Below are 20845 nucleotides of genomic sequence, written 5' to 3'. Positions count from 1 at the left end.
CCTAGCACCCTCCAGAGCACTTCAAGGTATGTCATATAAGCCACCTGTAAGTATTCCTTTCATACGGTCTCAAAATCCTGGACAGGCATTTTCCTCTCCTGCCCAGCTACGTAACCTGACAACACACAGCTAGTTGGTCTGGGAGAGGCAGTATTTTTTGCCTGAAGATGCACAAGTATTAGCTATGAGCCATGGAAGGTTTGGTCACTTTGGGAAGAGAGTTCAAGTAGCTGAGATGTTTTCAAGGTTAACATAAAATCTTGATGGACATTCGGCAGCAGAAAAAAAGGAGAAAAAAAAACCAAAAGTCTTAGGTTCCCAGTGCTTCTCCTTTTCCTGACTAGCATGTATGTGCTTCTTCATGGATGAGTCACATTCAAGCTGTATTCCCTGCTCCCTTTCCCCACTCTTCTCAGAAACACTGAAGATCATGCCTTATTTCTATATGTAGACAAAATTTGAAAAAAATTGGAATTGTAATGATTATTAAGATTGTTCAGATGCACAGCTGCTATGATTTCAGAATTACACCAATATAAAGGTATAGAATTGGAAATTAACTTTACACCCATTTAGAATAGCAATTTAGCTGCTGAGTGGGTGATTAGCTTCTGCTTCACTTTGTAGCATAGGTGTTGCAAGATTCCCAGAATGGATTAGGAACTTCATCCAATAGATTACCAGCCACCACAAGAAGCCATTGCATTGGTGATGTCCTGTATCTCTTTTGTCCTTTACTAACAGCATGATATTTTAGGCATTGACTTCCATGTATTCGTCTGAAGTAGAGGTTTCCTAAGTTTCATTCAAGCAGGCCATTAACAGGCAGGACGTGAGGACAGAGCCCACACAACACCACTTACTAGCATCTATTTTCTTCTCTGCCTCCATTTTACCCAGATGAAGTCAATCCTGGTTATCCCAAATTTAATTTCGGTTGCTGTACTTGGTGCTCCGCAATTCTCTTCCAAAAAGAGGCATCAATGCAGCAGAAGCCATCTTGGAAACTATTCCATGAACTTCCCACCCCTTATACTCCATGGTTAGCTGATGAGTCATTGCCTGTTCCCTTCTCTCCACTCTTCCAGTTGCAACAAAGCTCAATCAAGACTAAACACTGGGATGTGCCATCACAGGACTCCGCCCAGAGACAGATGCAAGACCCAGCCCACCTCCCTCATTATCTCTTCCAGATGGCCCCTCTTCTTGTGGCCTAAGATTGCTGGGAACAAGATCTGAAGGTCCCTATGGTCTCATACAATCTTACATTCCTACAACAAATTACACTAAGAATATACTCATGTGTAACTCATTTAACCTCCACAAACAGGCAGACTAGCAATTGTCTGGACATATGTTACTTCAAAAGAAAAAAAAAAACACAAATCAAAAAACCCATGAAGTATGGGAAAGCATATAGTAGGTAGAAATCAACACAGAGAGCTGTTTGGCTTTTACTTTAAAGAAAGTTTTAGTACTTACTGTCACACATAATTAGATAAAATACACAGGCAATATGAAAAGTATGGGATTATCAATAATCAGGAACTGCAAGTCATACAGAAGAATCCAACTCAAAACAATTGAGTGAACAACCCTTCATATCAGGATATTTATAACAAAAAAGTAGGGGGTGGATAGATGGGGGAACACATTTAACGTGATCTTCTGACAGATTCATACAACAAGATAATAGAACAACTGTACAGGGAGCTACAGCATACTGAAACACTTCATGGGCATTTTTGAGTTTTCTCATGGAAAGTTGTGGCTGAGACTAGTAACTAGTTTTACAGTCTGTTGTTAAATCTGATTAAATGCAAGAAACTGAGCATTGGTCTGTACCCGTGCATGTTTCCTATGAGAACTGTAGGGATGACAATTAAATAAACCACTTAAAAACTACAGGATCTGTAACTATTCCACAAAATTTAAATTAACCAAAGAATACAATGATAAAATCCAAGACAGATTTTTAGACTCATTCAGGTATCTGAATATTAACTGGATGAAGGTGTTTTAATTGGTACTTTTTGTGTATCTTCTCCATATTCATCTCAGGCTCATGTTCTAGAGTATTACATATCAGGCTAATTTTTGTATGTTGACCTTGTTAAAAAAGAAAACCAAAGAAAACCCCACCCCACGTTATTAGCAGTGATGTCTGTTGAATTAACCACAATGACAGCAAAATTAAAGGCAAAAATGCCAAATTTTTGCTCATGTACATTGTCTGACATTTATTTTAGGGAAATATATAGATGAACTTTTATGCTAACAAAACTGTTACGAATTGAAGCCCTTTTACTGCTCTAATTTTTTGTTGCTCAATCAGTTAAAAATAACATGCCTACCTTGTTATCTAATATTCATGTCAAATAGTGAGAAAATATCTTCTAATTGTATAACCCTTCTAGTAAACAAAATCACGTTACAGCTTCTTTTGCCATGTCGTTATATTGAAGCTAAGAACATAGCAAGCATAACAGAAACAGCAAAGAACTGTTTCTTATTTAAAATTGGAAAACTCTTGTTTACAAATTTAAATTGCAATTAAGTCTTCAAAGGGATGAAATGGTAAGTAGAACAAAGAAACTGTCCAGACATTGCATTAGTGTCTTTGATCTTCTTTATAATGTAGTCTTAATGCCAGATATAGAGATTAAGGAGGAAAAAAGGGGACTAGAAGCATTTACAGTAAATAACTAAATTGATCAGAAAAACTATTTAAAATTGCAAGGATTTCCAGTACCATTTTTTCCATTCCAAAGTTACTATGGGAGGATCCACCTAGAAAACAAACTACCTGAAGGAAGATCTTCCCTTCTGTGTTTGGTTCTAGCTGTGGTCAGGCCTGAATTTCTTGAGCCTAGAAATTACTGTACAGCCTGCCTTTCTCCTAGAGGACTTGGAATAGAGGAAGGTTGACTCTGAATCTAAGATTGGAAAATAAGACTAGAGGCTGGGTTCATCTTGGTTCAGAGAATGGGAAGAACTCTAGACACACAGGTCATATAGATCAAGAATGTAAATATTAAACACAATTGTAGATTCTACTTCCTGTGACCATGGGAGCTCAATCTTCCTCTTCCTCAGAGTATGCTCTCTTGTAAGAGAGATATGGATGGGCAAGTGTCTTCGCATTTCCTCTCCCCTGGGCTTTGGGTCAGCAGTGGTGTCAAGGAGAGGGAGGGAGTATGGCTTTTGGGCATTCAAGAGCTCTAGGACACAGTCTACCATCTCAGATTAAGTGTCCCCAGTTGTCCTGGAGCAGCTCATTACAGACCTTACCAAGGCTTTCCATTCCATCTCTTAAGCCCTGCAAAACAAGGCATTAATAAATCTATCCGTAGCTATGACATAGATTGTCAGGTTTCCAAAAAACGGGACAATTTTATTTGAAGCTCCTGGATAAACAGCCAGTTGTATTGTGCTAATTCTTTTCTCTGTTTTAGTAAAACAAAAATAAATTAATCATACACTGAGGATGTGTCTCTTATTTTTCCCCCAGAAGCCATTGACACAGCTGCCAATCTATGCCAGTGAAGAAAGACAATCTACACACAAACAACTGGCAGAAAACAGATTCCACAGCTTGACCACTGCACTAATAAGCCATACACTTTGGTAAGGATTTTGATAATCATCCCAAAGACAGAAGTGCGATGGGTAAAAGCGAGAATAACAATTGTGGTAAAAAAAACAAAATTATATCACTTACTAAAAGTAGGTACCAAGGATCAACCTGAGAACTGATCTTCCAAGCAAAATAATTACCTGAAATGTCCAGAAATGCTTGGCAGGCATGATTTTATTAACTGGATCCGATAGCTAGCTCTCTTTGTATAAAATAATAATCCTGCCTGCCTGGGGAAGACAAGGGCAACATTGCTTTCTAAGCTGTAGCTATGGAAATACATTTCACAACAATTGCTTTGTACAGTTTAAAGACAGCATTCTTTCTGTCTATTCTTTCTATTATGTCAATACCGAAAGTAATGACAGTATTGTACCACTTACTGTGCTTTCTATTGATCATTCTACACAACTTTCTGTGAGGTCAAGGGTAAGAAAAAGATGCCACAAGTGGAAGGGTTATAATCTCTTTTTCTTTCTTCAGGCAGAACAGAAAAAAAAAAAAAGAAAAAAGATGAAGTCACGATGGAATAATAGGGCATGAGAAAGTGGATGACACTTAGTCACAAAAGGGACTCGTTCTCTACAAATAAGGTACTCTAGAAACTGTACCAGCCTGCATAAAACAAATGAAGGAATAAAGCATATATAATCAGACTAGAAAAAAAGCAATGTAGGGGAAGATAAGAGCTGTGACATGGCAATGCCGACAGTCAGAGGTGGAAGTTGTCAGTCAAACTTCTTAAACCCACCCTTTCACACTAAAAATACATGAAGGTACATTTGTCTAATCTGAGAATAGACAGGCACCTTGGGTCCCATCCTCAGCTGGTAGAAGTGACAGCGATCCCATCAATTCTATAATTAAGCTCACACATCTGCTTCACTGAATCAAAATCACTGAGAGTTAATTGCAGGATTTAATAACCTTTCTTTCCTAAGAAAGGGTTGGTTTATTGTACTTTTCTAAAGCCAGGTGCAAAAGAATATCACTAGATAGCAATCTAACTACAGTATAGTTAAACTCACACTCACAAGCCTCCTCAATTAACTTTAATGAAGTATCTGTGCTACAAGAAGTGATAAAATTATATTTTTAATTGAAAAATAAATTCTTCAAGTAGCTATAATTTGTACCCCTCAGATCACAAAACACATAACAACAAGACCTTTATAAATCTAATTTAAAAATGAGCAAAATCTTGCTGCAGCCAGCAGGTTGCTTTGCTTTCCCCACATCCCCCTCCAACTATTTCAACACGCAAGGCAGATGCGTCACTTTTGATCTTGAAAATTTACTAGGGGAAATACACAGGAAACAATTAAAACTGGGCACACAACAGATTATGTATTCTCTTCAGGCTCAAATTCATTATTCCCATCGCTTTCCCATTGCTTTAATACAGATTAAATATCTCAGCATTGTTGCATATACTAAAATACACATTTAGGAATGCTGAGAGAGAAGGGACAAATTATCCTCCCCTACATCTGCTCTATCTCTCACATTGGGAGAGTAAAGATTACAGTTTTTAGGGACCAGGGCTGTCTTTCTGCATACTGGTTGGCAATAACATTAAACCACTCACTAGGTTGGGATAAAGGCACAGTTCCTGTCCCCAGAGTTTTTCTTAAGTGTTTACGGTAGACTATGCAAGAGCTCATGGCCACCAAGAAGAGGCACTGTATTAACATGCTCCTCAGAGCAGGCATCTCCTTGCAAGACTGACTTCAGCACAGGCTTAAGGTCTTGTGTCCTCCCTCTCAACTTCTAAGCACTACCTGCTTCAGTTTGCAATACCCCTTAACCCTTTGTAATTAAGACTAGCTACTTTGCACCAGCGCACTTTTGCCTTCCTAAGGCAGGTTATCTGACAGTGTAGACCCCCTCCAGGCTTCCCTGAACAAACTTGACCTACTCCTGGATACACCTACCTGCAATACAATTGCATTCCCATTTAAAACCAATAAAAATAAAGCTCATTTCTATTAATATTATTTGAAAACAATCCATTTTACCAGAGACAAAGGCCATGTATTCCCTTGCACAGGCCCTTTGCTTAAGATAAAACAAATTTTTATTTGTTAAAACACATACTCCAAATATATTGAAAAGCAGCTCTAATTTGTGCCTAATTTGCCTCTTGCAAATGCGCTGCCTTGCAGCTGGGCAGCCACTGCTGCAGAGGGCTGCTCTGATAAACCTGGAATTTGGAGTTAGTGTTACACTAATTCTCTGGGCACAGGCCACACAAAATACTTCTCAATCAGAATAGCACCATCTAGCCAGGCCTGTTCAACTTTAAGTTTCATTTGCTTTTCCTCCAGGTTTTTTTTTGCCAGCACCCTGAACTGTGAAGTATTTCTTATTCTGCTCTTAATGTTAAGCTCCATGTTAAGGCCTTCAGAGTTTTTGGCATCATTAATTTTGTGGCTTTGCCCACTCAGTGTTTTGTAGCACGCCATTACAAAGAAATGTGTTTGCTTGGTGAGGCTGTGGGTGGAGACATCTGGGGTTTAGGGCCCTGGATATCCATGAAGTTCCCATAGAAACAAGTTTCTTGGCCTTTCCTTCTGTTGGGTAGGGTTTGAAGACAGCTTCTGCAGTTGGCCTGAGTTACACAAATGACCCTATCGCAGGATGGTCAGCTCTTTATCAGACCAGGAGACAAAGACTGGCACTTCCAGTCACACTGTACTGGCTCAGTCTTTGAGGTCCCTGATTTACCCCCAAATACCAGCCAAAATGGCAGCCGTCACCAACAGAGTGTTTTTTTCCTCCTTGAAGATCAACAGGGAAGATAAGCCCTGAACCACAGAAGGTCAGTTTTTCTGACAGCTGCTCTGGATACAGGTAATAGCAGGCCAACTGGTAAGAGAAGGTAAGGGTTTAGGCACGTGGCACGAGTTGCTACCACCTCGAGGTTGTATTGGGTCACACTCAGGGGTAAGAACATCACCCAATCCTCTACCCTACTCCATACCGATCACCCAGTCTGTTATCATGCCTATTGTAACTTCAGTACCTTAGGAAGGTCTAGAAAGAGAGCACAAGACAGTCCTTGTCTTCTCTTTGCTCTTCTACTACCTTATGGAAGATTTTCTGAGGATGTTGTTGCAGGATGGACATGACACATCGTACATTTCCGAAATAAACTAGTATTCCCAAAGCTTGCATCTCTGCTAATAACTTCCATTCACATCTTCATCCCTACTCAACTTAATTGCTAAAATCTTATTCCCTCTTACCCTTCCCTTGCCCTTGATTCCCACGTAAAGCACGTAACCATGACCAGAATACTGCTGCTTCCCTTCCAGGACATGTTCATGCTCCATACTTCTACACAGACCTGGACACAACTGAGCAGCCTTCTAATTCTGGATCTAGGCCTAAATCTAGTTCCCACATTTAAACTCCTCTCAAATAGGTACAAACCATTATCATTACATGCTCTTCTTTATTCTTTGTGCTTAATGCAGACTTCATCTACATTGCTTATTATCTGTGCTTCGCTATTTTGAAGCAATTTAAAACCACAAGAGAAGACATGTTTTTCCTCTACCTGCAGTATTTGACTTCCAGTTTCCCGGCAATATCTGTTATTTAACTCTGCAAAGACCTTATTTAAATCTTCAAAACTGCATTGTGATTCAGTTTATATGAATGACATTATTCAGCAGCCTTTTTTTTTTTTTTTTATCAGTCAGGCTATTCAAGTAATTGTTCCTTCTTCACCATCATCTTTCTTTGCTATCACGGCTTCTGTACCACCTGACCCACAACGCGACTAAAGGATTTACTCTTGCAAGACCACATGGCTTCCTTGGTTCTTCAGTATTCTCACATGCACATAACAGCACTGGTTGGATAGTTTAATTACATGACAAACATCATTCTCCCTGATTATGACTTTGATTCCTCCCTCCCACAATAATAAGTTAATAGCTGCCATCTGCCTATTAAAATACTTTGAGCAGAAGATAATCTCTGTTCCTGGCATAATTGCCCCTCTAACTCTGTAATGTACATACATTTTACTTGTCTCTAAGGAAAATCTGGTTGTGTTTAAATACAACTATCTCTGATCACTTTTTAATCAAAATTTAGCATGCACCAACCCAGCAGAGAAAGAACATAAAGCATTTGAGGCTTTCAGGAGATATTTTAAATAAACACATTCATTCCGATTCATTCTCTAAAAATCTGCCAGCGTTTCCTAGAGTGACCTATCTGTGATCTACTCAGTGGAGTTAAGAACATTTTAATTAAAGCGCGAAGCATAGGAAGAGGAATTAAATAAGCACCTAAAATGCCTGAGCCAACATCAGGATGACAAGTTATTACTAAAGCACAATGAAAACAATTATTCCAAGGCAACTGTGCAAAAAGTATTTTAAGACTTCAAGATGGTTTTGAGTAACCTTTTTGTAACCGCTAACCTGCGGCGCCTTAGTTCCACCCAGGCGGCAGGGCAGTTTCCTGGTGAGGAAACAGGTGAAAAGACAACATCTGAACAAACAGGTGAACACAGAAAAACCTAACCCTTTCCTGAAGAAGCAAACATCAAAAGCATCAGCTCTCTTCAGCCACCATTTATAAATACTTACAGAATATAAATGATACAACCTTTTAATTTCACACCTTACATAGTTTTTAATCATGCTTTCCATACTTTACTTACAATTTATAAATTGGTAACTTTATTTATTAGGCAATTATTAAATACAACTTTAAAGCGTAGCATTAATATTAGAGAGAGAACTTATATATCAGATGGCTAAAGAGGAGGGGTGTTGCACAAGTTAAAGCAAAACCCAGGCAGAAATCAGATGCTAGAAATGGAAAGGAAAAAACCAGAAAGAATGATTCTCAAAAGAGAAACAGTTTTGGCAGGATCTGGTCCCTTGGGGCCTGGGAAAGCAAATAACAACTTCACTGACCAGCAAACAGAAGTAGCCCTTTCAGCAAGAAAGCACATGAAAATAAACTGTACTGCCTGCTACAAAAACATTTTGTGCAAACACTTTTTACTGGGAAAGCCAACACTGTATCTATAGACGCTTTATGCTTACATGAATTAAAAAAAAAAAAATGTTTTCAGAGTGTAATTTTATATCCCTCTCTGCCAAAAGCACCACTAGAGCACTAGTTCCTGCGTTTTCCTAAATCTGAACCTTGAGTTTGCATTTTGAGGATCTGTTGTTGTTAAAAGTACTTTAAATTCTATTATCTTACAAAAACATTAAAAGTCTAATTTTGCCTTTACTGTCTAATTTTGCTTTACTGAAAAGCGACTGCTTGCCATTACACATTTTAAGTACTGTCATTAATTTAGAACACTTTACTGACTAGGCTCTTGGTGGACAGCAGGGATAACTGCATGCCAAGGTAAGTCAGTGGTGATAGCAGGACAACTTCACAAAAACCAAACTCCAGAAGACCACCAAAAAAAAACCCAGAAGAAAGCATCTTCCTGCCAGCCCTCCTTGCTTCAGAAGGAACCAACTGCTCAAGATGCAGTGCTACCTTCCCTTTTCTGGAAGTGACGCAAGACATTAGACCTCCTTGTGATCTTTATAACCACTACCTGCTTCTCCAAGCTCCCTGGATTCTCCTTCAGTGACTAGAAATGCAAAGATGTAAAAATTGCCCAAAAACTAGATCCCTGATTATGTAGGTCCTAAGCATCTGAAAGTCCATTACTTGAACAACAGGCTAAATGAAAGAAGCTGTTGTATCTGGCCACAGGATACACACATGTAATCGTGACCTTTCCTTATTTCTGTAAAACTGTCTATATAAAATTTACTGTTGTATTATTCTTATTTGGTTGTTGTAAAAGCCATGGCTTTCGGCTACGAAAATGAGATGTCTTTCAGCAATCAGCCTTATGTAAGAAAACTTAATGACAGCTAATGCGGAGACAACACCAAAACTCCTAGTATCTTATGCGACTGTTTGCAGTGAGAACTTGCTCACCTGCCTGGGAATCCAATAGCAGATCCTTCACTTTACCATGCCATTAATATAAACACAGTACCTTTTGACTGCAATAAGGAAGAAAGAATCAAAAAGTTCAAGAAATCTTGCACAAGAGTAATTAACAAGAACATTCTTTTAGAAGGCTTTTTAATTATCCAGAGTTTAAGTCCAATAAGCACAGAAAAGGTAAAATGTGCCAAGCAGGAGAGGGAAAATGGAAGACTCATAGGTGTAACACCTTTATCATCATGATAAGATGGTACTGGAGGCAGCATCACTTCACGTACATCGCATTCTTGAATTTATTTAAAACTTTCAGATAAGAGCATTTGCAGAAAGATCCTCACTGCTGACATTCTACTTCTTTTTACACAGTGAAAAAGAGAGGGAATAAGAGCAAAAGAGAAAGAAAAGGAGATTTAGTGCTGAAGTGCAATACAAACACTTGCTAAATGACTGTGTCTTTTATAGTTATCCACCTGCAACTCCATGTCATCCATGCCATGGATGCAGAAGTGTCATGATGACAGCCTAGTTAGCTATTATATGATTTTGATCCATGGATCTCAAAGATGGCTAAGCAGCATTACCTCTGTCCCAGAAAACCAAATCAATCAGCTAATATGCCCACGGTTTTGGAGAAGGTCAGTGTGATATCTGATACCCAGATTTGTCAGTTCCCTCTCACCATTTCTCGTACACGATGGGTGTAGAGAATGCAGCAGCCAAAATGCCCAGTTTAGAGAGCAGCGATATGACTACAGCAGACTATGTTTCTAAAATTCGGCATGCCACTGTGCATTTCTAGGAGATACAAATAAAACCGGTAAAACTAGCCTGCACAGACCTTGTATTTATATATTACCCCAAGCGGTATTTTCTGATTAATAAGAAAGATCTAATTTTATCCTTAAAAACACTTTCTGAAACAAAGGCTGACTACAGTCTTTCTAAACCCAAATTTCAGGATTATGCTAAAACAAGCTACTGAAAAATATCTAAATTTCTAAATACAGCCACACAGAACATACTTCAGCCCATCTGCAATCATCTGCCAAGCTTATGCCACACCCTTGACCTTCAGGCGCCACAAGGCCTAAGCAAAGCACCTCAAAAGTTCCACGCATTTCTGTCCTGTACCGCACAAGTCAGCAAGGCACATCAGAACATCGTCAGCAGACTCATCTTTCCACTAATGCACTTGAGAACAGAGACTGAGAGCAGGCTCAGACTATACTTGGGCTGCCTCAAAGTAGGACTCATACCAGCAGTCCTGTGAAAATAAAAAGATACAGGAGAAAAAATAGAGCAAGAATTTAAAAATGTGTTTTAGAGTTTGATGTGTTTGGTTTTGCATGTTCTGCATTTTATATCTTCATGGTTGTAAAACTGGCAAAATTACACTGCCTCATAGGCCTGCCCCTAGATTTTAGAGGAGGCATCTCTCTCCCGCCTCTTTTCCAAATCTCACTATATTCTACTCTCAGTTCTCATGTGTAGCATGAGACCATTCAACTTTTCTCAGCCTCAGCAAACTGAATTTCGTCCTGTGACAAATGTCACCAAGCTGAAAGCAGTACAGGTTCAGAAGGGTAAACCAGAAGCACTGCATTTGATTTCAGACATTTATTTGCTTAAAATCCAATATACCCGATAACTTATTCCATGCATACATTTTCTCTCCTTTTAGTATAAAAAGGATGAAAGAGGAATTATCTTGAGCTCTGGGCACTCCTGTTAAATATTTAAAAAGCCTATTATAAATTACAACCCTACCATTTTCACTTGACCTCATCTTCATGTGATCTTATTAACACAGCAGCTGAGACTTCCATCATGCAGTCAAATATGCAGGTTATCACTGGCTGGTTCAATTACTCCTGACCCTTTGCGCGGTCCTCTCTCCTGCTTTCCAAAGCTCCAGTGTGAAAAGTCACATGGGTTGTTCAGATGAGAGACAGACGAAGACATCCACGGCATTGTCATTATCAGAGGACATTCACAGTTTTAAACTAGAAAGCAGGACTACTCAGGTCAGCCACTTAATCTGGACCTAGAGCAGAATGAGTATAATGGGAGGCAAATACACAGTTCTGATTTGCCTGTCTTTCAGAGAGAAACATTGCTCTTCAGACTTCCCAACTTTTCACTTTAAAAATGACTGACAGACATAGGACAGAAAACAAAGATGCTCTTATGGAATTTTTAGCACCTAGCGTAAGTATGGCTGGTGTGTTCCTGGGATCAGCTAGCTCTGGGACCATTAAGAAGAAAAAAGTGACCAAAGATAAAAGCACCCAGAGGCTTAAAGGCACAATCTATGTAAAGCACAATTTATGATTTTTATTACACATATTAATTTGTTTACACTGAACAGTTATTTCTTTAGAAAATATTTGAAAGTTAATTGCTATTATTCTCTGTCTGGTAGACTATCTCATCAGCATGAATGCTGCAAGGAATATTCAATATACCTAAGTATAACAGTAATTCCGTTTCAGACCATGAAATCTCCCTACTGCTTTAAGGTCAACATCAGAGCATTTAACTTTTGCAGATTTTGGGTCATGGACATATGTTATGTTGTGCCTTCAATCGCACAGAAACTCCTGATGTTAGCTGTGACCTCTATGCAGTACCTTGGTACAGTTACGTGTAATACCTTTTTTTGTCAACAGTTGCATTAAGATTTATAAAGTTGATTCATGCTGCTATGTAAAAATACTGACAAAAATTCCTTTTGTGCTCTGAAGAAATCTACATTTTATACTTGTATTTCTTGAAAATGAAATTGATCTACTTAGGCATAGCCTCCCTTCAGGACAATATAAAATGGCACAAACACCACAATTATGTAGAAAAGTCCTTTTGAAGAAAATCTTTAGTGTTAAATATGAGGAATTCAACAGTGCTTTCAAATGTATAGCTTTTACTCCCAGCAGAGCACCCTGGAACAAACCATTCAGGATTCTTTCCTCTGTGGGCATCTAAAGGTTCCTTAGAAGCAATTCTCAACTCATTAAAATGTATATGTGTTTCTCCTGCTGCTTAAGCAGATACCTGAAGTGGGTTTTTTCCCCAAGCAAATTTGCTATTGTTTTGTTAGTAACCTCCTATAACTATGTTCTGCAAATTGCATAGTGGGATTGAAAACTTCAGATTTCGGGCCAGTGCTTAGATATACTTAATTGAATTCAACGGCATTAGACATGTACACGTTAAATTCTTTTTGCCAGCAAGGCTCCGTAACTGCAGTAGCAGGCACTGAACTGAGCCTAGAAGGAAAGAGGGACGTTTTGGAACAAAAGCTTGCTGGCATGCAAATACCTACCACACAGATCTTAGCTTGTACCGCTAGGGTATCAAAGAAAGGTATTTTTTAAGTAATGACAGGCTGTTCTGAGAAACTATAGAAATAAAACACACAGGTGAGAAACAAAAGAAAAAAAGTAACTTAAGAACTGAGTACAGCCTTGAAAAGTCCCATATTTGTCTGTCAAATAAGTTCAAGATTGAAGAAAAAAAAAAAAAAAGAAAAAGCTCCTGAGCTCCTGCATTGCATGCAGAAAAATGAAGGACAAAGCATCCCAAATTAGATAAAATTAAGCAATACAAAATGCTTTTATATTGTCTCACTAGCCAATGGACATTCATCCAGAAGAATTTTAAGACCTCTGGCAGTAACAGAGTTGCCACCAAAAACACGTTAGCAAAACATATTTATTGGCTCAGTAATTGCTCATCTTACTAGTCAGGGAATGTAAAAAATTCACATGCACATATACCGCTTTCTGGCTAATTAGAATCAGATACTGTTTTCCATCAGTTCTACAATCAAGAAACGATCAAATCCTTTACCAAATGAAGTTCCTGTTTAAAGCACAGGAGCTCCCACCATAGTACTTGTACAGATGTATCTGGAAAATTAGTTTAAATAACAGTCTTACGCTATAGTCTTAATACTGACTTATAAAACCCCAGGAACTGAGCCACAGATCTATTTATTTTGCCAGTCAGCTTCAGCCACGTATCCACTAGGACAGCACGTACACCTTGCTTTTGCCGGAAAGGCTTTCTCCTTCACAAGCACCATGAACTCAAATTTCCTAATGTACTCCTTTACGTACAACCGTATTTGCAATCAGCATTTGACTCTTTTATGTGTATTTGTTTAGGACAGTTTTTAACTCTTCCGGAAGGCGATTTTGTCAGTTAATTTCAATGAGCATATGTCTCCCCCTTACCCCACCTCCCTATTTTATAGATGACACGAAGTGGTGCCCAAACATTCTGCTTTCCCAGAAATATTTGTACCACCTGCTTAGGACTGTTGACTTCAGGACGTGCGTGGCGAAGTCATAAGGTTCTTCAGAAAATATAAGCAAGACCATAAAGATGATCAAGATCTGCGTACGCTAAATACCTTTGGTTGGCCCAAACATCATCTAAACCTTGCATGAAAAGTTTCTTCCGTTCTTTGGAAGCCAATTAACTTTACCCAGAGAGAGAAGAATAGCTCACTTAATCGTGACTGCTGCAAGAGAAAAAGAAAGCGTTCGCTTTAATGGAAGCCGTGCAGGCGAAACCGCAGAAACGCTTCGGCACGTCCCGCTTTAAGCCGGTCTCGGCGGAGAGCTCAGCTGTAAGCCGGGCCGCCGCTGCTGGAGGCGCCCCGGAGTTCCCCGGCCGCCCCGCGGCGCCGTCCCGAGGGCACCGCTCAGCCGCCGGGCGGGAGCCGGCACCGCTCAGCCGCCGGGCGGGAGCCGGCACCGCTCAGCCGCAGCCCACGAGAACTCCGCACCCTCGCCGAGACCAACTTCACGCAAAGTTACGATCCGGCTCCGGGACCGCGAAGCGCCCGGGAGCGGCAGGCGGAGAAAGCGGGCGCCGCCACCCCCACCGGCACTCAGCGGAGGACAGCCGAGGGGCGCCCGGGCCGGGGCGCAGGGCGCCCCGAGGCTCCGCGAGCCGGCCGGGCTCTGCCGCGCTCTGCGGAGGCGCGCGGGGCCGCGACCGCCAGCGCGGTGCCGGGGAGCCCCTCACGGGCACCCCGAGAGACGCTGCTTTCACCGGCCGCCTCGCCGGGGGGTCGGGCGGCGCCCCGGCTCCCCCTCAGGCTCTCCTCGCCGTCCCCGGGACATGCGGCCCACGCCCGACGGCTCCATCCCGACGCGACTCACCCTGTGCCTGCGGCTCCATGGCGCGGGGGCTCCCGCCGTCCGCCGCCGACCCGCGGCTCCCGAGCGCTGACAGCCCGCGCCAGGCGGCCACGGCCGCCGCTCCCCTCCCCCGCGCCGCGGGGCCCGGGCGGCGCCACCTGCCGGGCAGCGCGGGCAGCGCCGCCGCCGCGCACCGGTGCCCGCCCCAGGGCCGGCCCTGCCGGGGGGCGGGCGGCGGTACCCCCGCCGCCACGGCCGCTCTGCGTGCGGGGCGTGGGGGATGACCGCGAAGAAGAACGCCTTTTCACCACCCTTCGCCTGCCCGGCCGCCGCCTGCTGGCTCTCCTGCTTCTTTTGTTGTAAAAATCTAAATACTGGACTCAGAGGCAAGAGTACAAAGCTTCCAGCTGAAGGGTCAAAAGTAGCAGTGGTCGGAGGTGTTACCTCGCCGCAGAAGACCCCAGTGTCCCAAGGACAAACCTCGTGTCGGCGACCCTCTCCCATAGCCCAGTGGTGCCTGTGCCCCCCGCCCAGGCCAGCCCTCAGCCCTGAAGCTGTCCCCAGCCAGCACCCGGCCTGGTGGTTCTTCGCCGTCCTTCGCCATGTCACGGCCGTTCCCCACCGAGGACAGGCACCTGGGCCGACTCCCCAGGGGAAGCAGGGAGCCCCAGGGCGCCGGCGGCACCACGCTCCCCGCCGCAGCAAACAGGCGCACCCCGTGTCACAGTGGCAGGGTGAAGCGGTCAGTGCCTGAAGGGAGCGGGTGTTTGGCCCACCTGAGTTCCCATGGGTTTCAAGTAGTATCTTCTATGTCAGAAGCACGGGAGTACATTCAAGAGAATGCTGACAGTGCCTATGCTGTCGTGGATATTTAGCAGGTTATGTAAAAATGAATTTTTTCCCAGTACCTAGGTCTGTATCCTACAAGCCACTGGAAGCTGGGGTGACAATATGTAGCTAACAGTGCAGTGCAGGTTTAGTCTACATTTTGCTCATACCAACATAATTTCCATGCTTTGTTACCAGTACGTGTTAACTTCACTTGTGGAAGGATTCAGGATACTTATTTTAGCAATGCTGCATTTGCCATGGCTGATCATCCATATATTCGTCAGTCAAACACCATGTCTAATTTGTGTATATGATGCTACCGAATGCCTTCTGGGACACGCTGAGGATGCAGAGCTTCTCAAGGCCTGTAATATTAAAGATAACAAAGCAAGAGAGTAAAGTCAGCTGGAGGAAGTCTTGGTATTCGTTTGTGAAGCTATACAAAGAGGTAATACTTTTGTTGAAGAAAAACAAATCCAACAGGAAATTATTATGCAGTAAGGTTAAAGAAAAATAATATTTACAGGTAGAAAATAAGTTCTTTTCCATAAAATATTGTAGAACATAGCAGTGTCAAATTCACTTATTTCTCAACTTTGCTTTTCTAACCAATCAGAAAACTAAGACTAAGGCAGCCTTAATTTGTATACATCTAATAATGTTTTGCTTTAAAATACACATGCTGGTGATTTTGAATTTGAATTACTGTAAAACATGAATTATGATAATTTTTTTCTAAGCAAGCTTCTCTTCATTGTGATTTGACAGCTCCTTAGGCTGGAATTTACCGCTTGCGAAAGCAGAACAGAGGTTGTCAGAAGAATGAATTCCTGTACTTGTATAATTTCAAATAAAGAGACATCCTACCATGACAAGATCTGAGCTCAGAGATGCCATCAACTTCTACATGAAAAACCCAAACCCAACTCCAGCTACAAATGCATGAAAAAGCTGAGAAATTTCTCTCAACCTGTAAAATTATCAGTAATTAGAACCATGTGCTTTTCTGAAAATATAGACAGAGGTTTTTAAAGCAGTCTAAGGAGTTTCTATGAAACATAATGAAAACTGAACACCCAACACTGTTTTTGCAGAAGCATAATTAGAAATCCTACAGGGTCATATGCTGTTCACATTGCTGAACAACAGAAAAAATTACTAAATTTTTAGATGCTGTATTTGATTTATTCTTGACATTTGTATATATTACTTATTTTTCCACACCAGAAATTCATTCTTCTGTAAAGAAAACCCACGCAGTGTTTTACTTAACAAGTATTGGCAATCAACAAAAACTAGTTCTACATTCAAGAGATCCACAAATATCTTTAGGTAAACAAACCTATAATCTTTATGAGATCCATAGTAACATGTTCATCTCAGCTTCTTACTGGAAAAGAAATTACAGAAAAAGAAACCAGTCATTTACAGATTAATACTCTCCTGTAACATACAGTTAGGAAATCATTATTTGAAGGTAAATCTGGTTATAAAATTAATATCCCATTGAAATTATTTCATTTAATTGTAAAGTAACGGATTCATTTTCTACCTACAATACAGTAGGACCTATTTTCATATTGTTCACATATACCACTGATTTGGTGAGATTCCTCAATGAATTTGCTGTGTGAGAGAATTTGTTCCACTTTTCTGTCTGAAGACATTGACATAATTCAGGCTTTGTTTTCTGTTTTGAACGGTCTGGATCAAATCGTAGCAGCTTAGTTGTTGCTCGATGTCGTGGTTTAGCCCCAGTCGGAACCAAGCCCCACGCAGCTGCTCTCTCACTCCCCCCAGTGGGATGAGGGAGAGAATCAAAAGAGTAAAAGTCAGAAAACTCATGGGTTGAGATAAAGACAGTTTAAGAGGTAAAGCAAAAGCCACATGCACAAGCAAAGAAAACACAGAATTAATTCACTCCTTCCCATGGGCAGGCAGGAGTTCAGCCATCTCAAGGGAAGCTGGGCTCCATCACGTGTAATGGTTACTTGGGAAGACAAATGCCATCACCCCAAACACACCCCCCACTTCCTTCTTCCTCCCCCAGCTTTATATGCTGAGCGTGATGTCATATGGTGTGGGATACCCCTTTGGTCAGTGGGGGTCAGCTGTCCTGGCTGTGCCCTCTCCCAGCTCCTTGTGCACCCAGCAAAGCATGGGGAGCTGAAAAGTCCTAGACTAGTGTAAGCACTACTTAGCAACAACTAAAACATCTCCACATTATCAACGCTGTTTTCAGCACAAATCCAAAACACAGCCCCATACTAGCCACTATGAAGAAAATCAACTCTATCCCAGCTGAAACCAGGACACCTGAGAAAGGTCATTGTCTCTCCCATCATACTGGAATTAGAGTTGGTTTTTGTTTTTTTTAAGAGGTCAGGTAGAACAAAACAAAAGCCAAATTATTAAATTTTTTAAATACTTATGTGTTTCTGTACACTTCATGTTACACCATTTTCACAATACAATAGTAAAAGGCATCAAATACATTTACTATGTTTATGGCATTACACTGACTGGTTTTTATCCTCCAACCCAAAAGTGACACCATTCAATCTAGTGTCAGCCTTCAGTGGATCTCCCTGGGCATGCATTTTGCCGATAGAGATTAAGGCATGATGTGGAGTATCCTAAACTCGTATTAAATTTCCATGGAAAATAACAGGGAAAAACTGTACTGAATAAGTGACACAAGTGCACACTGTCTAAGAACCATGAAATACCAGTGGAAATTGTTTGTCCTTCAGGCTGAATGATTGTTTAGTAGTGTGAACTGCAGCATATGCATACATGCATTTTGTAAGAGAAATGGCAGGCCTCAGTGAGCACAACATTGTAGCTGGGATAAAAAGTTAGATCCCCCAGCAATGGGCAGCTTAAAACTTTCAAGTAATACACCATGCATGGAAAGGCCATCCATTCTTTTGCTTCATTAAAAGGTTGGAAAACCACACTGTCATGTGTTCAGACCGGACATTACAGTTTATTTCCTTCCATTCAGAAGTCCTTGAGTTCTTTGCTAAATGCTCTGTGCTAAACGGGCAATTCTTGGCGTGTTGTGGGTTCCAATTTTTGAATGACATAATGAAAATAGAATACATTCAATATTATTTCATAGTTTTTTCTTTAGCCTTTAGTAAGTTCTTTTGATTTTCATCTATTATTCTATGTGTACTTAATGTTTAGGTCAATCTTGCAATTTATAACTACAAAGTGTGAAATGTCAGTGTTACTACAGCATGCAACAGAGAGAAAATGTTACTTGCATTGTAGGTTTTATAGACAGGGACTTCAGCTTGGTCTGCAGTTTCACACAGTGGGGTTCTGGCTTTATGGGTCGAAAGGTACTAGAACAATACATAACAATATAAAAAATAATGCTAAGCTAAACTATACAATTATATTGTTGAAGAACAATATTATGCGCACTAGACCTTACCTCTTAACAGTAAGCAACACTTTTAACTCGATTTTCCTCTGGTGCTTGTGTAGGATGAAATGTGTGGCTCTGCCTAAAGCATCCCAAAAACCCATGAAGGAAGTCTGTAGAGGGAATATGTTAAATATGAGAATTTCACCCGCTTCAAAGAAAGCTGAATTTAATGCATTTATTGAAAGTTGCACATATTTTCTTCTAAGGCTCCGTACTCTTATGACGTAGGTTAGATAAAGGAAAAGACGTTACCTTGTCTCATGGTTTTAGCTGGGATAGAGTTGATATTCTTCCCCATAGCTTGCACAGTGCTGTGTTTTGGACTTGGTATGAAAATAACGTTGATAACACACCAATGTTTTAATCGTTGCTGGGTAGCGCTTGTACTAGTCAAGGACATGTCTAGCTTCCCGTGCTCTGCCGGGTGCACAAGGAGCCGGGAGGGGAGGGGGCACAGCTAAGAGAGCGGATCCAAACTGGGCAAAGGGATATTCCATATCATGTAATGTCATGCCCAGTATGTTAACTGGGAGGGGCTGGGGGGGGGGAGGGGGGCAGGCAGCAATCACGGCTTGGGGACCGGCAGCGTCAGTTGGTGGATGGTGAGGGGTTGTATCACTTGTGGGTTTTTTTTCCTTTTTATTATATTATCATCATCATTATTATTATTATCATAATCATTATTATTATCATTACTATTTTAATTATTAAACTGTTCTTATCTCAACCCATGAGTTTTCTTGCTTTTGCTCTTCTGATTCTCTCCCCCATCTCACAGGGGCTAGTAATTTAGATATAAGGTCTATCAACAAAGCTGTAACACTCTTTGCAGTTCAATATTATCCATGTCCGCCTTGTCCAGCCTAGCTTTCAGTTCATCTGTCCACCTGCACTTTGCTGCAACATTTAAGTCAAGATATTTTCTTCCTTTCTCTGAAATATGAAGCTGTTATTACACAAGGGATAAAGTAACAGATTTATCTCCACCATTTGCTATCTACTATATACACACGTATGTCCATACAAGCTCCTGTAATACTTTCCAACTCTATATTGAAATTGATAGATATTGATATGAGTGAAGACACATTACCTGCCAGGTGAGCTTTGGGAACACGGGGATATCACCATTGGGGATGTCTATACTGGCACTAGGATATCCAATATTAAATTCTTGGAAGCACAGAATGTTCCCAGGTCCTTCTGTCTCCCTCCCGCACATGGGTCTCAGATATAGCCTGAAGGCTGTAAAAGACATTTTTCTCTCATGCGTTCTGAAGATATGTGAACCCAAGACAGCTGTACTGGGTCGGAGGAAAGACGCAGATGAAAGATCCCCTTAGCACAATAGCTATTTGTGCTGGTTTTGGCTGAGAAGGGGTTAATTCTCCTCACTGTGGGGGTCGGCTACCTTTCCAGCTTCCCGCGCTCTGCCGCGTGGCGTGGCAGGGGGGGCTGGGAGGGGCAGGGCCGTGGTGGGGGCGGCTGACCCCGACTGGCCAATGGCAGGTTCATTCCATACCATGTGACACCATGACCAGTATGGGGGGGGGGGGGCGGCCAGTGGCAGCGCGGGGGCGGCGCGGCGCCGGGTCGGCGAGCGGCTGCGGCGCGTGCGGTTTGTTTCGGCGGTTCGTTCCCCCTCCCCCGGGGCTTTGCGCCTCTCGTTGTTCTCCTTTACATTGCATTTCTGTTGTTGTTTCTTTTAATTTTAATTATTAAACTGTTCTTATCCCAACCCACGAGCGTTACCCTTCTGATTCTCTCCCCCATCTACCGGTGGGGGAGTGAGCGAGC

General features: G+C 41.6%; 1 protein-coding gene and 1 long non-coding RNA gene across 4 annotated transcripts in view; both read right to left on the bottom strand.

The window, feature by feature from the left end:
* Positions 1–14922, bottom strand: part of TPD52L1 (TPD52 like 1) — a 57377-nt gene extending 42455 nt beyond the window's left edge. For all 3 annotated transcript variants that reach the window (XM_075087557.1, XM_075087558.1, XM_075087559.1), the window contains exon 1: positions 14800–14922. In XM_075087557.1, coding sequence (XP_074943658.1) covers positions 14800–14818 — 19 coding nt within the window. In that variant the 5' untranslated portion in view covers positions 14819–14922. The remainder of the gene's footprint in view (positions 1–14799) is intronic.
* An 815-nt stretch (positions 14923–15737) lies between these two features.
* On the bottom strand, positions 15738–20443 carry LOC142055761 (uncharacterized). Its single transcript, XR_012660034.1, has 4 exons — positions 20142–20443; positions 19055–19158; positions 16952–16999; positions 15738–15974 (listed from the first exon to the last, which is right to left on the bottom strand). It is a non-coding gene; the product is annotated as an uncharacterized LOC142055761 (long non-coding RNA).
* Positions 20444–20845: the final 402 nt, after the last annotated feature.

The sequence above is a fragment of the Phalacrocorax aristotelis genome, chromosome 3, assembly GCF_949628215.1.
Source record: "Phalacrocorax aristotelis chromosome 3, bGulAri2.1, whole genome shotgun sequence".
In the NCBI taxonomy this organism is placed as follows: Eukaryota; Metazoa; Chordata; class Aves; order Suliformes; family Phalacrocoracidae; genus Phalacrocorax; species Phalacrocorax aristotelis.
Note: the sequence above shows the minus strand (reverse complement) of the source record. Positions and strands in the feature narration are given on the sequence as shown.